Source organism: Prorops nasuta, unplaced genomic scaffold (assembly GCF_024137725.1).
Source record: "Prorops nasuta isolate Cenicafe-Biocafe unplaced genomic scaffold, Cenicafe_Pnas_1.2 PNAS00004, whole genome shotgun sequence".
Classification (NCBI taxonomy): Eukaryota; Metazoa; Arthropoda; class Insecta; order Hymenoptera; family Bethylidae; genus Prorops; species Prorops nasuta.
Window position 1 is genome coordinate 4,772,670 of NW_027116801.1, and position 13,252 is coordinate 4,785,921.

The window sequence follows — 13,252 nt, forward strand, 5'->3', positions numbered from 1 at the left end:
CAATAAAGAATTTTCAAAACCATTAAGAGTCAACTTTAATTTAATCATTTTATCCTCTCGCTTTCAAATACATGTATACCGCGGGCTGGTTATAAAGAAAAACACAATTTTTCGGTTTGTTAAAAATTGCCAGAAATGAAAAAAAAAACGAGTTCTAGAATAGTTTCTCACATACTTTATTTTAAAAACTTGAAACTTCAAAACTTTGTATTATTTTTTATACAGCAAATTTATATATTTACAGAAAGTAATTTTAAGGTAAATCAGCATTTAAAAAAATAAGTATCACTTGTTGGATTGTTTGCTGAATTTAGAATGGTGACTGCTGATTGGAGACTGCTCTGATATAACCACAATCAACAACTAGTATTCCAATTCCAGTAAGCAATCTAGAACATGAGAAAGCATCGTCTAATTTCAGCTTATTCGAAATTTTAGCGATTTACCATAGATCAACTAACGATATTCAGTCCTAATTCCAGCACACAACGAGTGCTTTAACGAAATCAAAATTCACCTCGCGTTAAAAGTCCATAGGTTAGAGATCTTGAGCCAGTGTACACAGAGCAAAACTGTCATATAGTAACAGAGAGTTGCGAATTAATAAATAAAGAAATGATAGCCGCACGGTGGAGCCTATAGAGCTAAGAACAAAAATAAAGAAAATAAATAGGTAACGCACTTTTCCATTTCGAGAAATATAAATAAAAGGTCACATTAGATTGTACACTAAAATATTTTTATAGATTCTGCCCACTTAATACACCAGATTTGATATTAAAATTATCATTAAAATATGTCAAAATGAAAAAAGAACAACTCGTATAAGGATAAGACTTAAAAAGGTTCGTTTTTATTATTAAAGTTTAACTGAGACACGAGTTACAATAGTTTCAGGAAGAGGTTTTTTCAGTTTGGAGACGGTAATATCGCGGTAAAAGCTTCATCTGTCTTATAGTGCTCGCGTAGAAAGGGAGTAATGCGGAGTGGCTGCGCTGCGCATCGTTCGCCCCACTACTCTGGAAAGCATCTTAAACATTCAAAACGCATGAAATATCAACGAATGAGCTTATTTCTTTAATACTACATTCGCATCAGATAGTGAGAGGAAGAGAGAGAGAGTGAAAGTAAATCTCTCTTTTAAAACATCGTATCCGATACCATGACTGAATCAATATTGAACCAACTTTTAATTGGATGAAATTTCCACGGATTTTTAATCATTAACTACCCTTTTATTATAGACATAAAATAATTATGTACCCAATACCTTCCACTACCTATATACTATATTCAGGAAACACAAATTATGATACACCTTGTATATTTTTGTTGGCACTAGTAAAATTTTCGTTCCAAAACACTCGATTTCTGATGATATGTTTCAACCAGCATCTAACAGTGTTGTTTTTGTATTATATAAATTGAGACAATTATTGTTTGACAATAAATTTAGTTTAATATTTCCTATCTCTTGTTTAGATTTTGGCTTTACGTTAGACATTAGTAATGTATTTATTATATTTGTTAAATTGCATCATTGATTTTTATTATTCTATACCTAATTCCACTGCAGAAAATATTTGAAAACCTAAGAAAAAATAATTTCGCCCTAATATATATATATACATTTCTTTTATCAACATGCTTCCTAGTTAATTCGTGCAATATTATCAAAAAATTGATTCGGTAAATTCATACAGTTTACTTCAATGAAAATGTAATATAAACATTAAGAAAATCAGTGCCAAATACACTAGAAAGATATATTACTACATAGTGTTTCTAAACTGGTTTTGAATATTTTACCATTAGTTATTTAATTATATGACATTATTTTGTTTATTTCATATTTAAAGCTTGTCTGATTATAGTACAGTACGAATATCCTCGCGCTACTACCTTAACCCCTTGACTGCCAGCGTCAAAGACTTGAACTTGGCCCAAACTGTCAGAATAATGAGGGTATAAGTTTGAATTAATAGATCGGGCTGGTCCTTATTTTTAGGGTATACTAAAAATGAAACTTTTACTGTTTCCTTATTTTTAACTTTATAAATGTGTTACAAATGATATTGTTTGTATAAAAAATACCTTATTTCACTTTACTGTAGTTTTATACATTGCTAATATTAATTAAAAGAAATAATGGATGGTATGTATATAAAAATGTTAAACGCCAATTCTTCGAACAAAAAAGTATTTACTCTTTAGCATTTATTCTCTTTGTTATGCTATATAAAGTACTTTAAAGAAATTTAAGTACAATGGAGTAAAAAGTTTGTTGCGAAGTATTAGGATTTATTACTTTTTATACACAACACCCAATAACAGCATTAAATTCAATATACTTCAGAAAATAAAGACCAAATTAAATCTATTTTTTCAAACTCATCCTGCTATTGCTAGCTCATTAGGTCAATGATTTAAAAATTTCTACTAATTTCGGCCAAGATCAGAAAGAGAATAAGGTCTTTGACGAAAATAATAAAGAGGTTAACCAGACCCATTATATTTATGTACTTATATTGCAAACTCCTTAACCATGCATAAGTAAGTCTAAGCAAAACCGATGTAAAATAATAACAGGCGAACGTGTATATGTACCTACCTACGAGTAACAAAAGGTTAATAATTAATATATGGATGTATCCAGATGATCTTGGAACTTTAATAACACACTACGTAAAGTTCTATGTAAAACATTGTTGATGCGTTTTGATAAACTTGGAGACAGCCGTTGAATGACAAAATCTAAATTCGATGATGGTCTCAACCTTCCAAGTGGCCAGAATCCAGAAATTACGGCGTCGTATCGACATTTTTATCTGGCCACTGCTCGTAACTACTAAACGTTCTATCTTGCAAATACATTTGCTCGAGTTTTCCAAATGTCTGTTCTAAGATGCAACATCACGACACGAGAAGACTGATTGATAAACTCTTCATTGGTGCTATTTAAATAATCTATATTACGTGCACGATTTAAATTACACTTTTTATACATTTGATGTTTTCCTTTTGTTTTTACGTAAATTCAGAACGTAACTTCATATTTTATTTTTGATCTCTACTCCTAGTCTGCGTCATGCAGAACACTTTGTTTTCGTAAATCAAAAATAACTATTAAGTTATCTATGTAAATAGAAACATATTTTTTGAAAACAATGTTAAGGCTAAAATATTGCCTTGTTATTTAGATTTCTTGTAATGCATGTAAACTTCAGATCTTAATAAAAGGGGTATGCTCTTTTACTGTAGCAAAAAGTATTTTAAGTTTAAAAATATCTTACTATTTTGACTTATGACTCAAATTAAAAATTGACCAATGATTCTTTATGTACAGTTTATTAAATATAGTTTCCATGCGTAATATATCTCATATATATCTGATACTGACGTTCGACAAATGTTGTATTTGTAGCAAATATGAAGTCAAGAAAATCAAAATTTAAACTATTAATAAGACCTAAAAGTACTACCAGCATGTATCCTAGCTACACATTCAAAATTTAATATATGAAGAGCAAGTGTCACACGTACTAATATATTGTTAGTAATAATTTTAAAAGTAATTTTTCTCTTATTTAACATTCGCTGCAGATACAGAATTTTTTCATTATACATCAGAATAGTATTTCAATATTAACTCGTTAATATGAAAGCATCGAAAAAATGATTTGTAGTAGGTTTAAAGCATATAAAAACATAGTATATATAAAAAAATTTCATGAAATAAAAAAATATAATGAACCATAATGTTTAAATGATATTTAATAATCATAAATACATACATTAAACAGTACATAGCATATTTTAGAAGGGACTGCTGTGTCAAGATCTGGTTACGTGTGGGGGTGTGGGAACAGTAAATTGGCAGTGGGCCAACAATTTTTGGTAGCAAAGATCAGTGGGATATAACAGGCGGAGGGGATGACGCCATATAGCACCCAGACGCTTGTGCTTTCGACTTAGTCTCTACCCAGAAACATCGTATCCGAGCTCGCGTATAAGCACGTGTCATTCCATCATCAATAAAAGCAACACTGTTGATAAAAATGCCGGTACGTTTTTTGTTTTTGCTTCATCTTCGAAGTATACGTAAAGTAATGTTTATATAATATAATAAATAATATATCAGAACTAGAATATGAGTTTTCGCTTAATTGGATTAAGTTGTCCCAATTTGAATTGTAAGTCATTGGATTTATCAGATTATGGCTCTGTCACATTATGTATTTAGTTTGATAATACACACGGATAGAACTTTGCAGTTACTGTAAACAAGGTCGAACTTACTCGTTAACTACATTAACTGAACGCTCATAACTCAATATAAGTTATTATTAAAGGCACAAAAACCAATTCCTAAAAAACAAAACATCAGTCACTAAATCAGCTAATCAGTTATACCTTTTGATCAGATATTACATTTCGGCAAACACTAACTTTTTATTCAATAGTAACGAATAAAAACAACTTTGTTATCACAATTTGAAACTCTGTGAGGCGCAACAGCATCTGTCACTAAAATAAGCATAGCTCAAAAATAATAATTGTATTAAAAATGGAAATAAAATAATTAAAAAAGTAAGAAGAAAGTGTGCTTAGGTTTTGCTTAGCTTTTATTTTTTAACATCGAAGATTTCTATTAAACTGTTACCTTAAATGTAGTTAACGCTATAACATTTTTAATTTCGCAGAAGGTTAGAATTTTCATTGTAGCCAAGAATATAGGCAAGAATAACAAATTTCACTATAATGGCTCTTTTATAGTATTCCGTAGGTATTAACGGATTTTCGGATAAATATTTACTAACTTGAACCGACATTTGCGCTGAAGCTTATAATTGCGATGTTGTCATCGATTGCACAATTCTTCTTCACGACTATTGGCAGCTTGCACCGGAGAAAAACTAATATAACTTCTGAAATCTTAAAATATCAGATGATATAATTGCCGATAGGCGTATATTGCGTGGTGCATATATATAATCGACGATACCAAAATTCGTTGCACGTCATGTTTTATTCATGCTATAAATACTAATTTATTACTGGCTCATGCAGGCAGGTTAACATTTAGGCCAGTTTCACAAATAATTTTCTTTGATGATTAAAAGAATTTTATTCGCGGTGAATTCTCAAAAATATATATACATGCCTGGTTCAATCAACTAGATAGTTTATAATCTTGTCATCAATGAAAGTGTGTTTGTTCAATGAAAAACTATAATGGAAAAGTCCATATTTTATCATCGAAACGTGGCTTATGTAGTAACTCTACTCTAGAGTGCTCGAGTCTCTATTTCCGGATCAGACATTTTTAAATCTCCTCGGAAGCCCACTTCCTCAAGTGTAAGCTATCGAACATACGGTTTTATGAGATTGTTACGAAAATAATTTTACTTCCATCTGTAATACATCTTTTCGACAAACCGATTTTTTTCTGTCATGTTGCAGAAAGTAAAAAAAAAAGATCAAGAATCCGTTGTGTTTAAGTATCTAAACAAATTTATCTCTTTTATATTGAAAGTTTGGGAAAGAATGTAAGCCCTCTAAAGTGACAAGAATGAAAAATGACAAAAAGTATATATTAATATTCGTAGGCTCGTAATAAGGAACAGGAGGCTGAAGTTCTGCAATGGATTCAAGCTGTTCTTGGTGAAAAACTTCCACCGGGAAACTATGAAGATATACTTAAGGATGGCGTTATTCTTTGTCAGTTAATTAATAAGCTTGCACCAGGCTCAGTGAAGAAAATACAAACCAAAGGAACTAATTTCCAGCTAATGGAAAATGTACAAAGGTATGTATTTCAAAAAGCACGAATCGCTAAATATTTATAAATATATTATTATTATAAAAATGTTACTTCATGCTTTTATCTATAATACTATAGATTCCAAGCAGCCATAAAGAATTATGGAGTACCACAAGAAGAAATCTTTCAGACTGCCGATCTTTTTGAAAGGCGTAATATTCCCCAGGTTACTTTGTGCCTGTATGCCTTAGGGCGACTCGTAAGTTTTAAACAATATCAATCATAATATTTTAATGCTATTGTTTTAATTAATTGTAGATATGCTCTAAATAAACTTGTGAATCGTTGCTTTTAGACGCAAAAACATCCCGAATATAACGGGCCACGATTGGGGCCGAAGATGGCCGAAGAAAACAAGAGAGAATTCACCGAAGATCAGCTGCGTGCTCACGAAGGTCAGCTCAATTTACAAATGGGCTTCAACAAAGGCGCGAGCCAAGCTGGTCACGGTGGCTTCGGAAATACCCGACATATGTAAAAGTCAAAGTCAAGATGATTTTAGATTTAAATTTTACCACTTTTCTACGAGCACTCAAGTTATCCTCGAGTAGAATTAGATTGTATGCCTAGGAAAATTTCAAAGAACAGTTTATGTAATCTTCTTATAAGTATAATCATAAAAATCGTAAATTGCTACCGCTTCGCAAATGTTGATATAATAATGAATATACACTTCACCTTTTGTTAACAATGTTTTCTTTAAATGATATATCTCTTCCCTTCATTGGAAATTTTATAAAAAAAAGAATTTTTCAAGGCAAGCAAACAATTTAATATAATCTACTGTCGTAAATAATAAAAGATTTCTCTGAATATCAAAACTCGTATACAATCTTTATACACTGTTAAATAAAGTAAATCATTTTTATTTAATGTAACATAACGTGCTATAGATCTTTCAAATTTGTTGCTTAAAGTAAAATATAAGATATTTATGAAAAAAATAAACTAAATATTGTTTAAAGGCCTGTATACATATAATACACAATCGTATTTCAGTGAAATTATTGAAATCTTTAAGAAAATATGATCAATTGGTATTACGTATAATATATACATATAATTTAACAGCATTTATGATTATTAATATCATGATAGTAATCTATAGGCTAAATCAAAATCATATATAGTAGAAACGCACATTAATACTTTGTTGAAAAAAAGATAGGCTTGAAGACGATATTCGGATATCACAATTGACACAGGCACGTTTCGATGTTAAGGGTTTCGACAATGTCGATTGCGTCGACGCTCGGCGTATTTGGCGAATCAGGGTGGTATATTGTTAGCAGGGTTGCTAAAGTCGTCGTCTACTCGATAGGGGTGCTTGCAGTGACGTTACAAAGCGCGCGTTTTACCAGGTTAACATAATAGCTAAGAGCATCAAACTACCCCTGACACCAAAAAGGTCGTCGACTCATCTAGCAGCTAACTGAACAACTTAATGAAAATGGACACGTCAAGTTTTATTATAACATGTGTTTATAAACGAACACTATAAATTAAATTAATTAGGAAATTTGTGCAGAATGATTTATTGATCTTAGAGATGACTTTATTCGTTATTGTCACTGCAAAATTAAATTTATCTTTACAAGTATACCGTTTTGTAGTGTGTACGATTATAAAACATAAACATTGCACGTACTTGAAAACTGACCCATCCAACGAGTTTAACCTTAGCGACGTCACGCATCCTAACATTGCGATCCGGGTACCAGAGGAAAATGGGTGGCACCGACATATCTTTAAGGCCTCTCCTTCACTTCACTCACCAGGTACCAACGTCGATAGAAATATCAAAATGCTTTTGTAGTTCTGCCACCTCCGAGAAGCAGGGTTTCAGGTACTATTTGGAGTTATTTAGGAGTGGACTATACATATATGCTTCTCTGTACACGTTGCATTCCAAAGAGATTCTTGGCTTCCTTCCGAAATACACATATACGGAAATATTTCGTTCTCTTCAAATCTTTCGTATTATATATATTTTTAAAATAAAAGTATCACAAAGATATTTATAAAAATAAACTTTAAACTGTATAAACCAAATAATTTTGCAAATTTATACTAAATATTCTACACTCTTTTTATGATATTCAATTATTAAATCAAGCCTGATAATGAGCAGTTTTCTTAATACTTAACCAAATCATTATACATTAGTTGATTTTTTCAGAAGAGATTTGTACAATTATAGCGCATGGAAACACGTATTCGCTCAGGTACCAATTGTTCGAAAGAAAAATATTTTGAAAACGTCCTGAAACAAGCTACTCGCAGTGTTGTGCAGGAAATAACGGCAGTCTCCGCTCGAGATTGCCGACACCCAAAAAAAAGAGTGATGGTAAGACCAAAAATACTTTAATATTTTAGATGTCAGTCCATTTGCTAGAAAAGCAGTTTGGAAATGCGAATAAAAATCTTTCTTTATTAATGAAAGCCCCATTTGAAAATGATATTGTTTTAATATTTCTTTCAGTATATTTTAAAGAAATTTAGAGAGGTACATATATAATAAAAATTAATTATGCTAATGAAACTCGATATAAATCGGGTGATAGTTGAGAGAACTACAATATTTTACAATGCTCAGAAATCTGAATTATGGTTTTCCAAAAATTTCTACAAAATTAACGGCTTGTGTACTTATTTTGGACATTGAAAATCTGTTAACCTAATAGTTAGTCTGCGGCATTTTACAATTCAAAAATATATCCATATCACATTTTATCATAGTGTAGGTAGCTTCACAACTTGGCTATGTTACAGACAGATGCTCACACGGATATATTGTGAGTGAATGTGTAAGCATCTCCCCACCATTTGACCGTTAGATACCGCTCACACAGATTTATCACTCTGTATTGTGTGTGTAACTACCTTCACACGTGACTCCTTTACCATTCACACAGTCAACTTTACCTATACATTTCCACTATCCCCAACTATGTGAATACATATGTGTGCATGATGCCACATTGTAGATGTCGGACCCCTCACCATGCTCCCCGAGACCATGCATTTAGCTGAATGAACTTAGGAACACAGTGAAGGGTCCGAGCGTCCACAATCTGGCACCACACTCACACATACAACTGTCTCCCAGTCAGTTCGCTTTCTATCTGCTAATCCCATTTACGTTTCGTTTTGTCTTGCATCAAATTTGTTTCAAATTTGAACATTCTAAAAAACATAATTCCAGGGATTTCTTTATACGTAAAAGTCTGAAAATTCATTATAGTTTCTAAAATATGACAAGATGAAAAGGGTACTACGTCAATTTCTGTAAAATATAGAAAAATTTTTTAAATCATAATTTTAATGGTAAAAGTGAAACGAAATTATGATGTATCTCAACTTGACGAAAAATCCGCCTATTTAAATTTAATTTTTATATTTTCTATAAAGTTATTGCTAGGTTAAAACCAACAAATTATTAAATAATTCCCTCTGACTTCAGAAAATTTAAGGAAATTAAGTTAAGTACGTATAATATGTTATGTTAATATATATAATTAATTAAAAAAGGTGAATGTTGCTGATTGCTTAGAAGTAAAATGCAAGTATAAATATACACTATTATGTGAGCTCTATCATTCTCTCTGTGTGAAATGTTCCATGTATGCGCCACGTGGAGTCGTCGGCTTGGAAGCTCTACTCGCGTGTATGTATACATAACATATGCATGTTTGTATAGCATTACATACCTACTTACGTATCCAATGTAGTAGGGACAAGGTGTGTAGATAAACGACATTGAAGCAAGTCTGTGACGCTGACAAGAAGTGGGCGTGACGTGTACGTACACGCATTACACGCATTCCTTGAGTGGTTTCTACACCGCGAGGCTCCTCAAGGATCAGGCGAACATCTAAGTGCAAGAGGTTATAATAGTAATACCTAACTTACATTCTCTGCTAGTGTTCTCTCTTACTGCTACATACTATAATAAAAATATTACGTAGCACTTATTAAGGTTTTATGTAAGCGAAGAGAGTAATGATTGAATAATTCCGTACTTGTTCTATAACTTCTATCATTTTTTATTGAAGCCCAATTTAGGGAAAATACATGCAATTATACTATTCTATAGTTTATAAAAAATACATCTTAAGCATATAAGCATAATAAAATTATTTTTAATAGAGCTTTTTTGCACGTACGCGTACTTTTTTATACACAACATATACATATGATAAAATACAGTAAGAAATAGTTTTCATCGAAAATTACTATCCTTATTTATATACATTTACGGAATAGTTTGTTCAAATATTTAATTGAAAGCAGTTAATATTTTTAGATAATTTTGAATAAAAATTTGAACTAATACTCATTTTTTATACACAACTTTATTATAAAATATTTGAAGGATAAAAGTTTAGTATAATCAATTCACACTATTTAAAAAATGATTTGTTCTCTCATTCAGCTCATATTTAGTACCTTCTCTCTTTTCATTAAAAAGATAGAGTTTACTAGATAAATAAATTATTGTTTAAGTGTTTTAATATTTATTTACCAACAATCTGAACTATTTTATACCGGTAGTCGGTATGAATGTAGTAAGTTATGTACTCGTTGATAATATAAATCGCTGAATTTCAAAACAATAATTTGTCCGTATGAAATATTTTTAAATATGTTTTAAATTCCTCAATATAATTAATTTTTTATCTATTTTATTCAAACTTGTATCATCATTAAAATAATAATTATTTCATGAATAATGAATTATAAACTGTTAATCGAGCCTATACGCATGAATTGTTTTGTGTTGTCGGAGAAATCGTAAAGCAGGCCGGTTTCCGGGGATTCCCTGAGATAGGATCACAGAATATTGTAGAATCGTACAGGTGATAGAGCGGCAGTTAGCCGGATTGAACGGCAGCATCAGGCTCCTCATTTGTTATATTTGCCTTGTAAAAGGGGAGCGCTGCGGAGTGGCCGCTCCGCGCATCAATGCGCCCCACTCTATTTGCCACGCATTCACAAACTGCGTATACCAGTATATGGATATCTTTGTAATTATTATCATAGTAATTGAGTGTACTCAGATACATACTAAAAATCACACAACATTAGTACAGCATATGAAAAAGGTAATTTATATTTTATTTCTAACATATAATATTATATATATAAATTATTTAAAAAATTTAAGATTATTCGATATTTTGATAATTTAATATAATTATAATTGTTAATATTCCATACACAGCAGAAAAATGTTTTATAACTAAACAGACTATCGCATACTAGCATTTGGAATGTACAATAATGGGAAGCTGTAGTTCATACTGTGCACGGCAAGCAGAGAGAAGAGTTTGCTCTCTTACAATTTCTGATAGCCTATTCATGTGGAGTTCATTGGTACGTTTCCACGACGCTCCGTGCTGGAGCACCCAATCAAACTGAAGCGAAACTGAAATGACCTACAAAGGGCGCCTATCTTTCTCCGCTGCAACGGAAGGCCAGCTGAATCAGTATGATCCCCGGATCGTATGTCGACTCTAGCCGATCAACAAACGTGTTTTGTGGCTTTCATCTGATACTCAGTCACGTATCTCTGATTAGAATAACAATAACAATAAATATACTACACTACTGCAAAATTAATTCATGAATCTGACGTCTCTGACCTATATGATATTAATTTATTTATTTACATTCTCTCACGTTATCCAATTATTTACAAGGATAGTAACATAATATTGAAACATCCTCTAGTAGATAAAATTTATCGGAAGCTTGAAATGATTAAATAAATCATGAATTTTCCAATGAAATATGCAGTCTTTGGTAAAAATATGCGTTTTGTATAGAAATTAATTATTTTAACACATTTTGTTATAATAAATTACATACGATAACATTTGTTAATGTTCTAATTTCAATGCACCTCACTACTAGATAAACGCCTTACGATAAATAGTTTCCTTTCACAGACCAAAATTATTTACGTGTAAAAAGTGATATTTTTATTTGTTAGTAACAAAATAATTTTTGCTATAGCATTTTAATATATTTGGTGCATATACCTAAATAGTATACATCTGACAATGTAGCTTAGCAATATGTGTCCTTCGTTCTATTCATAGACTTTATAGTTACAAACTCATAACTATGTCCATTATTTGTAGTTTATCCTGTATGTGTACCGTACTATATTGATTATGTGTGCAGGTAACCTAACCGTCTCAAGTAGCAGACAATTTTAGATTTATCCATAGCAGTTTTGTTGGAAAGCTTTCTATAATTTTTTTTCTGTCAACAATTACTGATTATATTGGTTATGCACATCAGAATTTTAACAATTTTTATCGTCCAAATCACAAACCGATGTTTAGAATAGTGCAAAAGGCCTTCGTGCTGTATCTAATATAAGCTCCTTAGTTACCACCAGAGGTTCAAATTTCGGTTATCATATATCAGATTAAAATTTGTTTATGAATTTTCATAGAACAATTCAATTATTCAAAACATCTCCAAACCTAGCGCTTATAATAATCAACAATAATAAATATAACTACATGTCACCTATACAAAGAAATAAAGAAAACGTTGAGAAGAAAAATCGTGAAAAAGGCAGAGTGAAATTTGAGTATGAAAAGAATGTTTGGTTGTGCGATGCGAGCAGGATCGCATAAAAAGTGTATCGCATAGGCTTAAATTCTTTTTCTCGCGTGGAGGCTGCGCGTTCCTGATCAGTGAACCTAGGTAGGGAACCACCAGGGTATAACGCAGCATCCGCAAAAGCAAGCTGCTGAAGAGGGATGAGGGGAGGCTGGATAGGGGTTGATAGGGTGGAATAGCGTGGTACCATGATGTTCGCGAGTCGATCGGCCGGGAATAATAAGCAAGAGCAAACCAGCACCCGTTTCTGCCGCCCCATTATGTCAAGAGACGTGCCAAGGGGGCATACCGTTTTTTGCCCGCTGACCGAAGGATCGCGTCTTGGCTCAGAATCGAAGCTTTTTTATTTTCAATCCAAACGCACAGTTGCTTCTCGCAGTCGCCTCGATGCCATTCGGAAGACGTGTTGCGTCTCCAGTTGCCAGGAGCACAGCTCGCTCCAGGAGCTCCCTCCGTAAAGCCGCGTTCGTTAACTTTTTCCTACTCTCCGTCAGGCGTCATCCTCTCCTGCGCCCCACCATTCCACTCTCTTTCCCTCTCTCTCTCTCTCTCTCTCTCTCCCTCCAATGTAACATATACAAAGAAGGGTGCGTGTTGCACTCCCGGTATACCAAAAATCTGTCCTGGAAGTACACCTCACCTTAAATTTTCCACTGTCCTATCTTTTCCTTTAATAAGCTTTAAGTTTTATTTTTGTCTGATTGTATATAGTTTTTTGGTTCGTGGTGTTTTCTATTGGTTGAGAAATCTTGTGAATTTAATGTAGCGGCGCTGTAAGACGAGTCGTTG

At 32.3% G+C, this 13,252-nt stretch overlaps 1 protein-coding gene and 1 long non-coding RNA gene across 3 annotated transcripts; one reads left to right on the plus strand and one right to left on the minus strand.

Annotated features, from left to right (window-relative positions):
- Positions 1-187: 187 nt before the first annotated feature.
- LOC136772230 (uncharacterized) lies at positions 188-2,898 on the minus strand. Of its 2 annotated transcripts, XR_010822424.1 has the most exons (4): positions 2,612-2,898; positions 683-1,030; positions 462-572; positions 188-389 (listed from the first exon to the last, which is right to left on the minus strand). It is a non-coding gene; the product is annotated as an uncharacterized lncRNA (long non-coding RNA). The 2 variants fall into 2 exon arrangements; XR_010822423.1 differs by having other exon boundaries at positions 188-572.
- A 1,033-nt stretch (positions 2,899-3,931) lies between these two features.
- Positions 3,932-7,361, plus strand: LOC136772229 (myophilin). The gene is made up of 4 exons (XM_066725069.1): positions 3,932-4,064; positions 5,610-5,809; positions 5,903-6,023; positions 6,120-7,361. Exons 1-4 carry the CDS (start codon positions 4,059-4,061, stop codon positions 6,300-6,302), a joined length of 510 nt encoding a protein of 169 aa, XP_066581166.1. The 5' UTR covers positions 3,932-4,058; the 3' UTR covers positions 6,303-7,361.
- Positions 7,362-13,252: the final 5,891 nt, after the last annotated feature.